General features: G+C 49.8%; 2 protein-coding genes across 2 annotated transcripts in view; both read left to right on the top strand.

Annotated features, from left to right (window-relative positions):
• Positions 1-10921: 10921 nt before the first annotated feature.
• On the top strand, positions 10922-12886 carry TMEM141 (transmembrane protein 141). Its single transcript, XM_003816972.4, has 5 exons — positions 10922-11055; positions 11342-11408; positions 11578-11661; positions 11880-11987; positions 12448-12886. The coding sequence occupies exons 1-5, from the start codon at positions 11002-11004 to the stop codon at positions 12459-12461; spliced, it is 327 nt and encodes a 108-aa protein (XP_003817020.1). The 5' UTR covers positions 10922-11001; the 3' UTR covers positions 12462-12886.
• Positions 12887-13026: 140 nt separating this feature from the next.
• Positions 13027-17916, top strand: part of CCDC183 (coiled-coil domain containing 183) — a 13993-nt gene continuing 9103 nt past the window's right edge. The window contains exon 1 of the mRNA XM_008970094.6: positions 13027-16219. Coding sequence (XP_008968342.3) covers positions 16150-16219 — 70 coding nt within the window. The 5' untranslated portion in view covers positions 13027-16149. The remainder of the gene's footprint in view (positions 16220-17916) is intronic.

The following is a 17916-nucleotide window of genomic DNA, read 5'->3' as shown; positions in this document are numbered from 1 at the left end:
TTAGATGCCCTCATGAAATATGAAGTTTTAGCATAGCTCTAGTTATAGTCTTATGAAATTATGAAGGGGACCTGCCCCTCCACACCTGCGGATATTTCTCGCCAGGTGGAGACAAGAGACTGAGAAAAGAAATAAGACACAAAGACAAAGTATAAGGGAAGAAAAGTGGGCCCAGGGGACCAGCACTCAGCAAGTGAGGAACTGCACCGGCGCTGGTCTCTGAGTTCCTCAGTATTTATTGATCACTAGCTCTACTATCTCGGTGAGAGGGATGTGGCAGGACTATAGGGTAATGGTGGGGAGAGGGTCAGCAGGAAAACATGAGCAAAGGAATCTGTGTCATAAATAAGTTTAAGGAACGGTGCTGTGCCTGGATGTGCACGTAGGCCAGGTTTATGTCTGACTTTACACAAACATCTCAGTGCAGTAAAGAGCAGTATTGCCGCCAGCATGTCTCACCTCCAGCCACAGGGCGGTTTTCTCCTATCTCAGTAAACAGAATGTATGATTGGGTTTTACACCAAGACATTCCATTCCCAGGGACGAGCAGGAGACAGATGCCTTCCTCTTATCTCAACTGCAAAGAGGCCTCCCTCTTTCACTAATCCTCCTCAGTACAAACCCTTTATGGGTGTCGGGCTGGGGGACGGTAAGGTCTTTCCCTTCCCATGAGGCCATATCTCAGGCCGTCTCAGTGGGGGGAAACCTGGACAATACCCAGGCTTTCCTGGGCAGAGGTCCCTGTGACTTTCTGCAGTGCACTGTGTCCCTGGTTAATGGAGAATGCAGGATGGCGATGACTTTTACCAAGCATACTGCCTGCAAACACATTGTTAACAAAGCACATCCTGTATAGCCCTAAATCCCTCAAGCCTTGAGTCAACACAGCACATGTTTCTGTGAGTACAGGGTTGGGGCTAAGGTTACAGATTAACAGCATGTCAAAGCAGAAGAATTTTTCTTAATACAGATCAAAATGGAGTTTCTTATGTCTTCCTTTTTCTACATAGACACAGTAACAGTCTGACCTCTCTTTCCCCCACATTTCCCCCTTTTCTTTTTGACAAAACCGCCATCATCATCATGGCCCATTCTCGATGGTCGCTGTTTCTTCGGAGCTGTTGGGTACACCTGCAGACTGACAACAGACAGAAGAGGCACACAAGCATTAACACGAAATTTACGATAGCGGAACTTCCGAGGGTTTTAACCCAAGTGACAGGGTTAAGACTTGCGAGGCCGGCTGGGCACGGTGGCTCACGCCTGTAATCCCAGCACTTTGGGAGGCCGAGGTGGGTGGATCACGAGGTCAGGAGATTGAGACCATCCTGGCTAACAGAGTGAAACCCCGTCTCTACTAAAAAAATACAAAAAAATTAGCCGGGCGTGGTAGCGGGCGCCTGTAGTCCCAGCTACTCAGGAGGCTGAGGCAGGAGAATGGCATGAACCTGGGAGGTGGAGTTTGCAGTGAGCCAAGATAGTGCCACTGCACTCCAGCCTGGGCGACAAAGTGAGACTCCATCTAAAAAAAAGAGAGAGAGAGAGACTTGTGAGGCCATCGGCAACTCCCGCAATTGCCTCAGTTCCTGGTACCAAATATAAATGGGCTTTTGATGCTTCAAAAATTTGTTCTTTTAATATCACCATTCTATTCATCTGGCGAGTCAATGGTGCTCAATTGCGGTGTCTCTGTCTCCACGGAGGCACTTTTCTTTGCATCTCCGATGGGTTCATTGTAGAACTTTAAATGTCTAGTGGGGATCCAAACAGGAAGCTGATTTTCTCCTGGTGAAACACAAGCAAAACCTCTCCCCCACGTTACCACCTTCCCTATTTCCCATGTCTTATTTTTGTTGTCTTTCCACCAAATCAGTTTTCCTTCATGTAGGCTGTTCTTTTTACCAGTAAGTTGTTGTTCTGCAGAGGTAGTAGTCTGATTTCTATAAAGGTTTAAAAAGTTTAAAGTATAGAGTGCTAGGTTAAGTTGCATCTGAAGAGTGGTACACTCCTTACTGTCTCCCTCTTTTCTTTGTTTAACCAATTGAGTTTTCGGTGTTCTATTAGTTCTTTCAACTATGGCCTGTCATTGGGAATTATAGGGAATTCCTGTTGTACGTGTAATTTTCCACTGATTCAAGAATTTTTGGAAAGCTTTTCTACAGTATCCTGCTCCATTGTCAGTTTTAATTTTTTCTGGAACTCCCATGACAGCAAAACAAGATAATAAATGTCTTTTAACATGGGAAGTACTTTCTCCTGTCTGTCAGGTTGCCCATATGAAATGTGAATACGTATCAACTGTTATATGGACACATGTTCCAAATGCAGGTACATGTGTGGCATCCATTGGCCATAACACATTAGGACACAGACCTCTGGGATCAACTCCTGCCGCCTGAGTGGGCAGGTGTAGGGCTTGACACTAGGTGCAATGTTGTGCAATACTTTTTGCCTGTTTCCATGTGATATTAAATTTATTTTTTAATCCTGCCGCATTTACATGAGTCAAAGCACGAAGTTCTTGTGCTTTTATGAATGCAGATGATACCACTAAGTCAGCTTGTTCATTTGCTTTAGTTAAAGGCCCTGGTAAATTAGTGTGTGCTCAAATATGAGTAATATAAAATGGGAGATTTCTTCTTCTCACAGTTTGTTGTAATAAATTGAACAGCTGGTTTAACTGATCATCCATGCTATATTTGATTAGGGCTGTCTCAATATCCCTTGTAGCCTGTACTACATATGCAGAATCTGATACAATATTAATAGGCTGATTAAAATTTTGTAACACTGTAATGACAGCAACCAACTCTGCTCTTTGAGCTGAATGATATTGAGTTTCAAGGCCTCCTTCTTTTGGCCCAGCGTAAGCTGCTTTTCCATTGCTGGAACCATCAGTAAACACAGTCAGAGCATTTTCTAAAGGTTTATGTCTGGTAATTTTAGGTAAAATCCGAATAGTCAGTTTTAAAAACTGGAAGATGTTTGTTTTTGGGTAATGATTATCAATAATTCCCACAAAATCAGCAAGACCAGTCTGCCATGCACTAGAATTGATAAAGGCTTGTCTAACCTGTTCCTTGTTTAAAGGAGCAATGATTTGTCTGGGTCACTTCCACACAATTAGATTATTCGTAATCTTGCCTGACCAATTAATGTAGCCATTTGATCCAAGTACAATGTAAAAATCATAACTGTACTGTGAGGAAGAAATGACCACTCCACAAGATCTGTATTTTGAACAATGATGCCTGTTGGAGAATGTGCAGTAGCAAAAATCAAAAGTTGGAGTGGAGCCAAGGGATCTAGTCTATTTACTTGTGCTGATCGAATTTTCTTCAACTAATTTGGAGTGCAGTGGTGCGATCTCGGCTCACTGCAAGCTCCGCCTCCCGGGTTCATGCCATTCTCCTGCCTCAGCCTCCCAAGTAGCTGGGACTACAGGCACCCGCCACTGCGCCCGGCTAATTTTTTGTATTTTTAGTAGAGCTGGGGTTTCACCGTGTGAGCCAGGATGGTCTCGATCTCCTGACCTCGTGATCCGCCCACCTTGGCCTCCCAAAGTGCTGGGATTACAGGTTTGAGCCACCGTGCCCGGCCTCATTTAATATTTTTAATATATCTTTTCTTATTTCTATTTTTTGTAGTTTAATTTTTCTATTTTCTACCTGTATCCCTAAATAATGAAAAGGAGTTGTTGTTTGAATTTTATCAGATGCTATCATCAGTCCTGCATTGGCAACTTCTGCTTGTAGAAATGTGTAACAGTCAGTTAATTTATCTGTCGTTTCTGCAGCACATAGAATATCATCTACATAATGAACAATATAACAGTCTGGAAACTTGTCTCTAACTGGTTGAAGAGCTTGACCTACAAAAGTCAGACAAATAGCTGGGCTGTTTAACATTTCCTGAGGTAACACTTTCCACTGAAACCTGGTGGCTGGTTCCTTATTATTTATGGCTGGTGTATAAGCAAATTTTTCAAAATCCTGCTTTGCCAGAGGAATGGTAAAAAAGCAATCCTTCAGATCAATTATAATTAAAGGCCAATCTTTGAGGATCATGGCCAGAGAGGGCCATGAGGGCTGGAGAGGGCAGGTTGGAGAGGCCCCCATGGGTTGAATTATGGCGTTAATGGCTCTTAAATCATTTAGCATTCGCCATCTGCCGGATTTTTTCTGAATTACAAACACAGGAGAATTCCAAGGCGAGAATGAAGGCTCAATATGTCCCTTTTCTAATTGTTCCTTTGCTAATAAATGTAAAGCCTCCAGTTTTTGTTTTGGTAGCAGCCACTGATTTACCCATACAGGTTTTTCTGTTTTCCAAGTTAATGGAATGGGTTTTGGAGGCTGTACAGTGGCCGTCCCTAAAAAGGATAACCTATTCCCTTTTTTTCCTTGATTTCCCTCAGCCTCAATTGGGACTTCAATACCGTTTTCACTCTTTCCTAGTCTGTTTTCTGGTACATGTCCCATTTCAGTCATGATTTTTTGACTCGTGGGGCTGGATAATGGAGCGGGCATACTGATTTCCATACTCCATTGTTGTAATAAATCTCGACCCCACAGATTAACAGGAATTGGAGTAATCATTGGCTGAGCAGTACTTTTTTGATTATCTGGCCCTAAACAATGTAAAATCATAGTACTTTGATACACTTCTGAGGCAGTGCCTACGCCCACCAAACTTGCAGCCATCTTTTGTTTTGGCCAATTTCTTGGCCACTGATGCAAAACAATTATAGAGACATCCGCCCCAGTGTAGGGTCCAGCCCTACAGGACCTTGTGGGTTTCCTCTTTATGTGCAGAGATGAGAGATTGTAGAAAGAAAGACATGAGACTAAGAGATAGTAGGAAAGACAGCTGGGCCCAGGGGCCACTACCACCAATGCGCGGAGGCCGGTAGTGGCCCCGAAGGCCTGGACGCACTGCTATTTATTGTATACAAGGCAAGGGGGCAGGGTAAGGAGTGTGAGTCACCTCAAGTGATTGATAAGGACAAGTAAGTCACGTGTCCACATGACAAGGGGACTTTCCCTTTGTGGTAGCTGAAGCAGAGAGGGAGGACAGCAGACTTTAGCATATCTTCTATGCACTTATCAGACAGATCAAAGACTCTAATACTTTTGCTAATTCTGCTACTGCTATCTTCTAAGAACTTAAGAGAAGCAGCAGGTGTACAGGCGGAATATGAAAGTGGACAAGGAGCGTGACCACTGAAGCACCACAGGGAGACGTTGAAGCCTCCGATGACTGCGGGCAGGCCTGGGGAATGTCAGGCCCCCCACAAGAACTGGTGGAGCAGAGTGCTCGCTAACTCTCCCAGGGAAAGGGAGACTCCCTTTCCCGGTCCGCTAAGTAACGGGTGCCTTCCCAGGCACTGACGCTACCGCTAGGCCAAGGTCGGCTAAGTAACGGGTGCCTTCCCAGGCGCTGGCACTACCGCTAGACCAAGGTCGGCTAAGCAACGGGTGCCCTCCCAGTCACTGGCGCTACCGCTAGACCAAGGCCCGCTAAGTAACGGGTGCCTTCCCAGGCGCTGGCGCTACCACTAGACCAAGGAGCCCTCAAGCGGCCCTTATCTGGGCGTGACAGAGAGCTCACACTCTTGTCTTCTGGTCACTTCTCACAATGTCCCTTCAGCTCCTAACTCTGTATGGCCTGGTTTTTCTTTGGTTATAATAATCATACAAAGGTTAATACAGAAAACTAATGATTGATAATATCCATATACATTCATCTCTATATCCTATTTCGAATATAACTTTCTCTTATCCTATTTTCTTGATTATACTGGAACAGCTTGTGCCTTCAGTCTCGTGCCTCGGTACCTGGGTGGCTTTCCGCCCACACCCCAGGGTCTACTAACCCTTCAAACTGTTTTCCTTGAATAATGGCCTTACACACAGGTCTGCTTTCTGAGACCTGACTTGCCCAACATGCAGCCTTTCCTGCCAGATCAGTGCTCCCAAACCCTCCTGTTCTTTTTGTCTCACTGTTTCCAACCTTAATATAAGGCAAGAGTAATAATTGAGCAATTCAGTCTCCTGGACGGGCACTCCAAGGAATTGAGGAGCTAATCACCAATTGAATTTCACCTTTGTAATCTGAATCAACCACACCAGTATGAATTTGAACTCCCTTTAGATTTAAACTTGATCTTCCTAAGATGAGTCCTACAGTCCCCTCGGGCAGTGGGCCGTATACCCCTGAGGGGATTTTTTGTGGGGGCTCCCCTGGAAGCAGAGAGACTGCTGGTATAGTACATAAATCTACTGCTGCACTGCCGCTTGTGGCGGGGGACAATTGTTGTATTGTGGTAACTGGCCTGTTCCCTGAGGCACTCGTGACAGTGGAGGTTGTTGTCCCTGAAAACCCTGAGGAACAAAAGGCTGAATTGGGAACGCCCCAGTTTGTTGCGAGGCCTGAGGCTGGCCCCTCTTCCAGTTTTCCCACAATGGTTGCCCATTTTTATCAAATTTAGAACGACATTGATTAGCCCAATGTTTTCCTTTTCCACATCTTGGACACAGGCCAGGTGGCTCTTTATTTTTGGCTGTAGTCGTTTGATTTGTTATATTTTGTTTATTTAAGACTGGGCAATTCTTTTCTAAATGACCAATTTGACCACAATTATAACATTTTCCCTCAAATGTTCTAACTTGTCCTCCTAAAGCAACCCCAGTTTTTGCTGGAGCCATTAGCATGGCTTTATGCATAGCCCCTCCAATTCCATCATAGGCTTTTACATACTCTGAGACTACATCTGACCCTGCTGGGACATTCCCTTTTCATGGCTTAATGGCTGATTGACACTCAGGATTGGCGTTTTCGTATGCCATCAACTCCACTATGACCTTACGGGCATTCTCATTGGCCATTGACTTTTGAGCAGCATCTTGAAGCCTTGCCACAAAATCAGGGTAGGGCTCTTTAGAGCCTTGTCTTATTGTATTGAATGAGGGGCAGGTGGTTCCTGGGTCTTGGATTTTTTTTCCCAGGCTCTAAGGCAGATAGCTCTAACTTGCTCAATGGCCGCATATTGTATTATTGCTTGTTGATTAGTAGTGCTCCAATTTTGACCTGTTCCTAATACTTGATCTGCATCTGTGTTAACTGGAGGATTGGCAGCCCTATTTTTTCGGACCTGTTCTTGTGTCCCATCAATCCACCAGGTCTTAAATTGTAAAAATTGAGGTGAGAGTGATGATTTGGCCAAAATCTCCCAATCATAAGGAATGAGTCTATGTCCATGAGCAGTGGAATCTAATAATGTTCTTATATAAGTGGAGTTGGGTCCATACTGTTTTACTCCCTCTTTCATGTCTTTTAGCATTTTCATAGAAAAGGACTCATTTCTGGCATCAGCTCGGGGAGGCGCTCCCTCTTGGGCCCCTTTTCCAGGTGGTATGGGTTCTAATATTACCGGGGTCTGCCACGCCTCAATATCTCCTTGTTTTGTCTTTTCAATAATTTTATGTAATGCATGACCCTGTCCACTAGGTGGTGCTGTAGGATTACGTCTCATAGTGGGCGACTGCGGCTATAGCGCCCTGCCCTGCGGTGCTGGAAACATCCTGGCTGTCCATACTGATACTGTGGGGGCGGCCGATACTGAAGTTTGGCTGGCGGCCAGTATTGATAGGCTACCGGCAGTTGGGTCTTATTTTCTACCAGCTGATGTTGTGGATACTGTATCTGGATTGGCATTGCTGGGATAGAGACTCTTTCCTTTTCTATTTGATATTCTCTTGGGGTTTGTACTTGTCTAACCTGCATTTGAGGTTGTAATGTTACAGGCATCTGAACCGCGGGAGGAGGAGTTGATGGCCATCGTGGTTTAGACTCTGATGGCCCCAATAATTCTGGACCTTTTCCCCCCAATTTTAATGGTTCAGAATATATTACCTCCTGTAATTGATTGTAGTCAACATTTTGTGCTGACCGAGCCATTACAGACTCTGCTACATATTTACAATGTGAACTTTCCATTCCTTTCTCAAATTCTATCCCTGCCTCTTCTTCACAATCTATTACACAGCTTTCAGGGGCATCAGAAACTGAAACGCTATCTTCTCCTGTTTGAAACGATTCTAAAGCTGCTTTAATAATGGCCCAATCATTCCATACTGTAAGTGGGATGATTTTACCTTCCCTATTTGCTTGTTTTAATTCTTTGCCAATTTTTTCCCAATCTTTTAGATCTAAAGTTCCTTGTTTTGGAAACCATGGGCAGAATTGTTCTATTGTTTGAAATAGTGTAATTAGATTTTCTGTAGAGGCTCTACCTCCCCCTCTTCTTAAAAGAATTTTAATGAAGCTGAGATAAGAGGCATATTTACTTTCAGTTTGTCCCATTGTTATCCTGGGTTCCTCTGAGCGCACGGACGTACTCGTTTTGTCCTCAACTATCACACCATAGCGTATGTTCACCTTACAGAACGGAACCCACGATGGGTGCCAGATGAAGGGGGCCTGCCCCTCCACGCCTGTGGGTATTTCTCACAAGGTGGAGGCGAGAGACTGAGAAAAGGAAATAAGACACAAAGTATAAAGGAAGAAAAGTGGGCCCAGGGGACCGGCGCTCAGCAAGTGCAGACCTGCGCCAGCACTGGTCTCTGAGTTTCTTCAGTATTTATTGATCACTAGCTCTACTATCTCGGCGAGGGGGATGTGGCAGGACTATAGGGTAATGGTGGGGAGAGGGTCAGCAGGAAAACGTGAGCAAAGGACTCTGTGTCATCTGTGTCATAAATAAGTTTAAGGAAAGGTGCTGTGCCTGGATGTGCACGTAGGCCAGGTTTATGTTTGACTTTTCACAAACATCTCAGTGCAGTAAAGAGCAGTATTGCCACCAGCATGTCTCACCTCCAGCCACAGGGCGGTTTTCTCCTATCTCAGTAAATAGAATGTACGGTCGGGTTTTACACCAAGACATTCCATTCCCAGGGACGAGCAGGAGACAGATGCCTTCCTCTTATCTCAACTGCAGAGAGGCCTCCCTCTTTCACTAATCCTCCTCAGCACAGACCCTTTATGGGTGTCAGCCTGGGGGACGGTAAGGTCTTTCCCTTCCCACGAGGCCATATCTCAGGCTGTCTCAGTGGGGGGAAACCTGAACAATACGCAGGCTTTCTTGGGCAGAGGTCCCTGTGACTTTCTGCAGTGCACTGTGTCCCTGGTTAATGGAGAATGGAGAATGGCGATGACTTTTACCAAGCATACTGCCTGCAAACACATTGTTAACAAAGCACATCCTGCACGGCCCTAAATCCCCTAAACCTTGAGTCAATACAGCACATGTTCCTGTGAGCACAGGGTTGGGGCTAAGGTTACAGATTAACAGCATTTCAAAGCAGAAGAATTTTTCTTAGTACAGATCAAAATGGAGTTTCTTACGTCTTCCTTTTTCTACATAGACACAGTAACAGTCTGACCTCTCTTTCCCCACAAATGGCATTAAATTATTTCCATATATTATAGAGTAGGTCCTTCCACATTTTGGAGAGTAGCAAATCTAGCTTTTTTGTACAGACTTAGAAATTATCTAAAGACTTCAGCCTTTTTTTTTTTTTTTTTTTGAAACAGAGTCTCACTCTGTCGCCCAGGTTGGAGTGCAGTGGCACGATCTTGGCTCCCTGCAACCTCCACCTCCCAGGTTCAAGTGATTCTCCTGCCTCAGCCTCCCCAGTACCTGGGATTATAGGCACCTGCCACCACGCCCGGCTAATTTTCGTATTTTTAGTAGAGACGGGGTTTCACCATCTTGGCCAGGCTAGTATTTAACTCCTGACCTTGTGATCCACCCGCCTCGGCCTCCCAAAGTGCTGGGATTACAGGCGTAAGCCACCGCGCCTGGCCAAGATTTCATCTTTTTACCTCATATTTCTTAGGAATTTAATTGTTATATGTTGTCTTTTTTCCCATGCCTTTTGGCTCAAGCAACACGTATATCAGTGTTGACTTTTTCTTTCTTTGATCTAGTTAAAAAAAAAAAACCACATAATAATTCTTTGAAGAAAGGAAGGGGTTAATTTTTTTCCCTAGCACTTTCTTGAAGATCAGGGACTTTATCGATGAAAAAGTAGTAAATAGTTATTTGTAATCTGTGTGAAGCAGCAGCCTGACTTGAAGTCGTCCGTTCTTGCTAATGGTTACACCAGTGACTACTAGTGGAATCGTTTGGGCTGATTTTAGTTTCTCTTAATCAAAATTACTAGATGATAGAATTCAAGAACTTGTACATGTTATTACTTGGTGTATCGATAATTATTTAAAAGTAAAGACTCTTTGTCATGCAAAACAAAAGGAGTTTGAGGCTCAGCTACTAACCTGCTGGTTACAGAACCACTTTGCTAAACAGTAATTTTTATACATCCCCACTCCGTGGTGGCTTATGAGAAATTCAATCCCTGATTGTAGTCCTCAAGCAAAGTAATACTGACAATCATTAGGCCTCTGCAAGTGTGGGAATGAGGCCCGGCCGGGGGGAGGAGCGCACGCTCTCAGCCACGCCCCGCCCGGTGCCCGCCTTCGCCCCGCCCAGTCGTCGCCGGAGGTCACAGGGCCCAAGCTTCTAGAGGCGTGGCCAGGCCCCAGGCCCCACCCCTCTCCCCTGCGCTCTAGCAGGCTCGATCCATGCTCCGCCCCCAATCCAAGGCCCTGGCCCCTCCGCCTGCACTGGCAGGCCCCGCCTCTTAGAACCCGACACCTCCGCCTGCGCAGGCCCGCTCCCCGGTCCTGTCTCTCAGGCCCCGCCCCCAGGTCGCGTCTCCAAAGTCCCGTCCCTCAGGCCCCGCCCTCAGGCCCCGTCTCCTAGGCCCCGCCCCCTCCGCCTGTTCCAGCGCGGGCCCGTCCCTAGGCCTCGCCCCCAGATCCGGGCCCCGCTCCTCCGCCCGCAACTGCGCAGGCCTGTCCTCTAGGCCACACCCCCAGGTTCCCGCCCCGCCCTTCCGCCTGCGCCTGCGCAGGCCCGCTCCCCGAGCCCTGCCAACCATGGTGAATTTGGGTCTGTCCCGGGTGGACGACGCCGTGGCTGCCAAGCACCCGGTGAGAAGGCCGGTCTGGGACGCGGGCCTCAGACCCCACAAGCTGACCTGAGCGAGGCGGGGGGCTGGGGCGTGGGGTTGCCTTCGTCAGGGAAGAGTGGCGGAGGCTGGGGGCACTCTCTTGCTAAGGGGCTCAGGGCGTCCGGGTTGGCATCGGGGAGGTGGGACGTGTCCAAGTGCCCAGGGTCTCACTCCTCCACAGCCAGGGTGTGCCCAGAGGAGGGACAGGAGAGGCGGTGAAGGAAGAGGGCAGGGGATCGAGCCTTCACCCGCCTCTGCCACCCCAGGGACTCGGGGAGTATGCCGCATGCCAGTCACACGCCTTCATGAAGGGCGTTTTCACCTTCATCACAGGTAGGCTGCGTCCAGGTGTCCTGCGGCTGGGAGAGAACGCACCCTCCTGCCCTGCCCTGGCTCCCCAGCAGGGGGCGCCAAGTCACCTGCCCGCAGGTGCTGGGGGCCTGGCAAGGTGGGCCCTGGCCATCCCCGGGTACAGGTTGATGGGGACCTCGGCTCTTTGCAGGCACCGGCATGGCCTTTGGCTTGCAGATGTTCATTCAGAGGAAGTTTCCATACCCTTTGCAGTGGAGCCTCCTAGTGGCCGTGGGTGGGTACTCCAGGGCCCCTGCCTGGGCTCTTTGGGGTGGGTTTCTGCTAGGGTTGGGGCTGTGGTTCTGCGTCCCTGACTCTGACGTGGAGCCCCAGGTCTCGGCAGGAGCCCCACCTGAGCCCACCCACCACGTCTGTCAGGAAGTAGCCTGTGCCCGGTTCTCTTAGCCTGGGAAGCACAGAGGCCCCAGCCCTCTTCCATTTCCTGCTCCACAGTTGCAGGCTCTGTGGTCAGCTACGGGGTGACGAGAGTGGAGTCGGAGAAATGCAACAACCTCTGGCTCTTCCTGGAGACCGGGCAGCTCCCCAAAGACAGGAGCACAGGTGAGAGAGCCTGGGGGTTAGCGAGAAGTGAATGCCACAGCTCCAGCACCCAGAGTTTTGGGCAGCTAAGCCTGGGTGCACCATGCGATAGCCTAGACAAGGTCCCTCCCTCTGGCCCGGCCTCCTCAGCATGTGACTCCCAGATGGGTTGGAGCTGGGGGTAGGTGCAGTAGACAGATCTTGGAGAGCTCCCTTTGAGGAGAAAGAACCAAGAGGGGCTGGGGTGCCCCTGAGATTGAGAGGAAGGGTACAGAGTGAAGGGTGTGGCAAGGCCACAGCAACCACGTGGGCACCCAAGAGGAGTGAGGCTGGACTGAGAAGCCCCGCATTGGACCCAGGCCTGGCCCCCACTGCCTGTTGTCCTTGTTACGGAACCCAGTTTCTGCCATGATAAAATGGGCACAGGGATGCCAAGCCACGATGGATGTGGTTCGAGCTTGTCTCTCTTTGCCTTTTACAGATCAGAGAAGCTAGGAGAGCTCCAGCAGGGGCACAGAGGATTGGGGGCAGGAGGAGTCTGGAACACAGCCTTCATGCCCCCTGACCCCAGGCCGACCCTCCCCACACCCTAGGGTACCCCAGTCGTATCCTCTGTGCGCATGCGTGGCCAGGCCTGACAAACACCTGCAGACGGCTGCTGCCCCAACCTGGGACCTGCCCAGGAGGTTGGAGCAGAAAGGGCTCTCCCTGGGGTGGTGTTTCTCCTCTAGGGTATTGGGATGCATGTTCTGCACTGCCAGCAGAGAGGGTGTGTCTGGGGGCCACCACCTATGGGACACGGGGTAGAAGGGGCCTGTACACTCTGTCATTTCCTTTCTAGCCCCTGCATCTCCGACAAGTCCAAGGTGACAGCTGGTGCTAGGGGCGTGGGGTTAATAAATGGCTTATCCTTCTCTCCACCCAAGTTTCCACCTGACCAGGTGAAAAACAAATCAGAAGGGTAAGATGATGACAGGTCACATGAAACCTTTATTACCCTACAGTTGATATATGAGGATCACATGCAAGTTACATACTGAGGATGTACAGGGAAGTTCCCAGCGCTGAACCCCAGAATTAGACGTTCGCACCAGCCCCGTAGGCCACGTGACACCACCACAGCCTCTCTGTATGGGGGTCTGCCTCTGTAGCACTTGGCATGTAGGGGCAGAGCAAAAGGGGCCAGGCTGGCCAGAGCCCGGCTGCCGGGAGAGGAGGGACTTGTGGGCCACGCCCACCTGCCTATCATTCCCCACTCATCTATTAGCCAAAGTCACTCCCCAGAGGCAGAGCTAGCCTGTTGTAGCCGTGTCTGTGTGGAGGGAAAGCTTCTGAGTGGGCAAGCCTACACACAGCCCCGAGCCCCAAGAGGAGGAAGAGGTGGAGACCAGACGGAACCTCCACAAGTCCATCATGGTTACAGCTGGCTTCCCCGCAGCACCGAAGACCCACAGCATGGGCCCTGCTGCCCCCGACCCAGCTCAGCTCCCACGCCTCACCTTGCCAGACACTGGAAAGAAAGTTTATTGAGTACCTACTGGGCCTTCAGAGTGACAGGAAGCTCAAGGTGACAGTGGCTTCAGCAAGATGGAGCTTTATTTTTCTGTTTTTTGTGTTGTCGTCGTTGTTTGGAGACAGAGTCTCGCTCTGTCACCCAGGCTGGAGGGCAATGGCGTGATGTCGGCTCACTGCAACTTCCACCTCACCAGTTCAAGCCATTCTCCTGCCTCAGCCTCCCAAGTAGCTGGGATTACAGGCACCCACCACCACGCCTGGCTAATATTTATTTATTTATTTATTTTGAGATGGAGTTTCACTCTTGTTGCCCAGGCTGGAGTGCAGTGGTGCAGTCTCAGCTCGCCACAACCTCTGCTGCCCGGGTTCAAGCGATTCTCCTGCCTCAGCCTCCCGAGTAGCTGGGATTACAGGTATGCGCCACCATGCCCAGCTAATTCTGTATTTTTAGTAGAGACGGGGTTTATCCATGTTGGTCAGGCTGGTCTTGAACTCCCAACCTCAGGTGATCCACCTGCCTCGGCCTCCCAAAGTGCTGGGATTACAGGCGTGAGCCACTGCGCCTGGCAATTTTTATATTTTGAGTAGAGACGGGGTTTCACTATGTTGGCCAGGCTGGTCTCAAACTCCTGACCTCATGTGATCTGCCCACCTCAGCCTCCCAAAGTACTGGGATTATAGGCGTGAGCCGCTGGGCACCGCGCCGAGCTGAGCTTTATTTTTCTTTCATGTAAAAGTCCAAGTGAGTGGTCCAGGGTTGACAGGGAATCAGGGACCAGGCTCCTTTCAGTCTGCTCCCTGCTGTAGTGGTCTCTGTTCCCAAATCTGCCTCATGGCCCCAGGCGGCTGCACCAGCTTCGGCCATTGTGTCTTTATCTCATTTAAGAGGCAAGAGAGAGGGCAGCTGGCCTGCCACTGCTGCTCTCACTCTGTTGGCCTGAACGAAGTCATCAGGCGCATCCAGTGCCAGGATGCTCAGGAAGGCAGAGTTGCTCTGGGCAGCCATGCGCCCACTAAAATTCAGGTGTTTTGTATCTGAGGAAGAAGGACAGCAGGTAGGCTCTGCCTCAGCTAGATTCCAAGCCTGGCCCCCAAGAACGAGGGGGAGGTGAGCAGACCACACCCTTAGCAGGAAATCCCAGCACCCTGAGGGGGAGGCCTGGGTGGGAGGGAGAGAAGGGAGAACCTGGAGTTTGCCTGGACTGGCTTTCCAAAAACAGTGACCAGAAAGGGAAGGGATCTATGTGACAGCACATGGGCAAAGGCCATTGTCGGGCTGCCTTGGGTCCCCTCAAATTCCTGTCCCCCAGGACCTCTGCATGTCTCTGTATTTGAAGACAGGGGCTTTCCAGAGGTCGTTAAGGTAAAATGAGGTCATTGGGGTGTCCTCATAAGAAGAGGAAATTAGGACACAGACACACAGAGGCACGGCCACGTGAGGACATGGAGAAGACAGCATCTGCAAGCCAAGGAGAGGGGCCTCAGGAGACACCAGCCCTGCTGACCCGTGATCTCAGCCCCCAGCCTCCAGGCTGCTGTTCACATCCCCCAGTCGGTGGTGCCTTGTTTTTTTGTTTTTTTGTTTTTTGTTTTTTTGAGATGGAGTCTTACTCTGTCATGCAGGCTGGAGTGCAGTGACGCGATCTCAGCTCACTGCAACCTCCACCTCCTGGATTCAAGCAATTCTCCTGCCTCGGCTTCCCAAGTAGCTGGAATTACAGGCGCCCACCACCACACTGGGCTAATTTTTGTATTTTTAGTAGAAACAGGGTTTCACCATGTTGACCAGACTGGTCTTGAACTCCTGACCTCAGGTGACCCACCCACCTCAGCCTCCCAAAGTGCTGGGATTACAGGCGTGAGCCTCCACACCTGGACGGTGGCACCTTGTTATGGCCGCCTGAGCCTACTAAGGCAAGGCTGGGAAAAAGTACCCCATCTCGTGTGTACCCCATCTCGTGCATACCCCACAGAGTTCCAGGCTGCCTGGGGCTCCAGGCACTCCCCTCTAAGGGAAGGGTGGAGGGGGTGCAGAGATGGAGAACGCACCCCTTTTGGAGTGACACATGAACCCAAGACCCAGTAATTCCCAAAGGAAAGTGGGGGTGAAGCAGGGTGGGCTCCAGACAGCACAGAGAGGTCAGGGACAGAAGTCAGAAGAGATAAGGCGGGGGTGTCCCAAGAGCCAGGTTACCCAGGGCATGGAGCTTGGACTTGGGGCTGGAGGTGGGGGGTGCAGAGGGAGGTCCCGTAAAGCAGTATCAGAATCGTTTTAGGAGGCTCGTCCTGCTGCTTTATGGAGGATGGCTTGGGGCATGGGAGGGGCCAGGGAGGGAACCCAGTGCAGGTGTGAGCTGCCGGTGCTGCAGACCCATCACAAACCTCCCCCTCAAAGAAAGCACATCTGCCCGGCAGAGCTCCTAAGCCTCGAGCAGCTGCCAGGAGACTCATTTCAATTAGGACACATGTCTGGAGGCCACCCCAAGGTGGCTGGGGGCAGAGTAGGGCAGGAGGCCCTGCAATTCCAGGGTTGCCCAGGCACTGAGAATCCTGGCTCTCATCATAATGGGCTGAGGTTCTGGGGACAATCTGAGTGGCGGCTCTGAGCAAGCTGAGCCCAGGGAGGCTTTGAGGTACACAGGGTCCCTCGGGGGGCCTGAGAGCAGCCATGAGGAGGCACAGTGAGACAGATGTGGAAGAGCAGACCCAGGAGCTGAAGACCATCACTCAGCTCCAGGGTGAGCCTGCACCGCCGTGACCAGTCTCCCTTTCCCGTCTAGGGGTTTCTGGGTGCACAACTTTTTGTGGGGAAAAGAGAGATCAGATTGTTACTGTCTATGTAGAAAAGGAAGACATAAGAAACTCCATTTTGATCTGAATAAGAAAAATTGTTTCTGCTTTGAGATGCTGTTAACCTGTAACTTTAGCCCCAACCCTGTGCTCACAGAAACATGTGCTGTATTGAATCAAAGTTTAATGCATTTAGGGCCGTGCAGGATGTGCTTTGTTAACAATGTGTTTGCAGGCAGTATGCTTGGTAAAAGTCATCCCCATCCTCCATTCTTGATTAACCAGGGACACAGTGCACTGCAGAAAGCCGCAGGGACCTCTGCCCAAGAAAGCCTGGGAATTGTCCAGGTTTCCCCCCACTGAGACAGCCTGAGATATGGCCTCGTGGGAAGGGAAAGACCTTACCGTCCCCCAGCCCGACACCCGTAAAGGGTCTGTGCTGAGGAGGATTAGTGAACGAGGGAGGCCTCTCTGCAGTTGAGATAAGAGGAAGGCTTCTGTCTCCTGCTCGTCCCGGGGAATGGAATGTCTCAGTGTAAAGCCGACCATTCCCATTCGTTCTATTCTAAGATAGGAGAAAACCGCTCTGTGGCTAGAGGCAAGATATGCTGGCAGCAATACTGCTCTGTTACTCTTTGCTACACTGAGATGTTTGTGTAACGTGAAACAAATCTGGCCTACATGCACATCTGGGCATGGTACCTTTCCTTGAACTTATTCATGATAAAGATTCCTTTGCTCACGTTTCCCTGCTGACTTTCTCCCCACCTGTTGCCCTGCTACACTCCCCTCACCAAGATAGTAAAAATAATGATCAGTAAATACTGAGGGAACTCAGAGACCAGGGCTGGTGCAGGTCCTCGCATGCTGAGTGTGCCAGTCCCCTGGGCCCACTGTTCTTTCTCTATACTTTGTGTCTTTTTTTTTTTTTTTTTTTTTTTTAATGAGATGGAGTCTTGCTCTGTTGCCTAGACGGGAGTGCAGTGGTGCGATCTCGGCTCGCTGCAAGCTCCGCCTCCTGGGTTCACGTCATTCTCCTGCCTCAGCCTCCCGAGTAGCTGGGACTACAGTCACCCACCACCATGACCGGCTAATTTTTTGTATTTTTAGTAGAGATGGGGTTTCACCGTGTTAGCCAGGATGGTCTCGATCACCTGACCTCGTGATCTGCCCGCATCAGCCTCCCAAAGTGCTGGGATTACAGGCGTGAGCCACCATGCCCAGCCTCTGTGTCTTATTTCTTTTCTCAGTCTTCATCCTACCTGACGAGAAATACCCACAGGTGTGGAGGGGCAGGCCCCCTTCACTTTTAGGGGATGTTTGTTTGGAGACAGAGTCTCGCTCTGTCACGCAGGCTCGAGTGCAGTGGCATGATCTCGGCTCACTGCAACCTCCGCCTCCCGAGTTCGAGCGATTCTCCTGGCTCAGCCTCTTGATTAGTTGGGACATCAGGTGTGCGCCACCACACTCAGCTAATTTTCGTATTTGTATTTTTATTTATTTATTTATTTTGAGACGGAGTCTCGCTCTGTCACCCAGGCTGGAGTGCAATGGTGCAATCTCAGCACACTGCAACCTCCACCTCCCGGGTTCAAGTGATTCTCCTGCCTCAGCCTCCCGAGTAGCCGGGATTACAGGTGCCCAC

The sequence above is a fragment of the Pan paniscus genome, chromosome 11 (genome assembly GCF_029289425.2).
Source record: "Pan paniscus chromosome 11, NHGRI_mPanPan1-v2.0_pri, whole genome shotgun sequence".
Taxonomy (NCBI): Eukaryota; Metazoa; Chordata; class Mammalia; order Primates; family Hominidae; genus Pan; species Pan paniscus.
This window is presented reverse-complemented; position numbering and strand designations above follow the sequence as displayed.

Excerpts from the sequence above, each read along its gene's own strand:
- TMEM141 (XM_003816972.4), top strand. The coding sequence starts at position 11,002 with ATGGTGAATTTGGGTCTGTCCCGGGTGGACGACGCCGTGGCTGCCAAG. Across the intron at positions 11,056-11,341 it reads CCGTGGCTGCCAAGCACCCG|GGACTCGGGGAGTATGCCGC; the intron begins GTGAGAAGGCCG and ends CTGCCACCCCAG. Across the intron at positions 11,409-11,577 it reads CGTTTTCACCTTCATCACAG|GCACCGGCATGGCCTTTGGC; the intron begins GTAGGCTGCGTC and ends GGCTCTTTGCAG.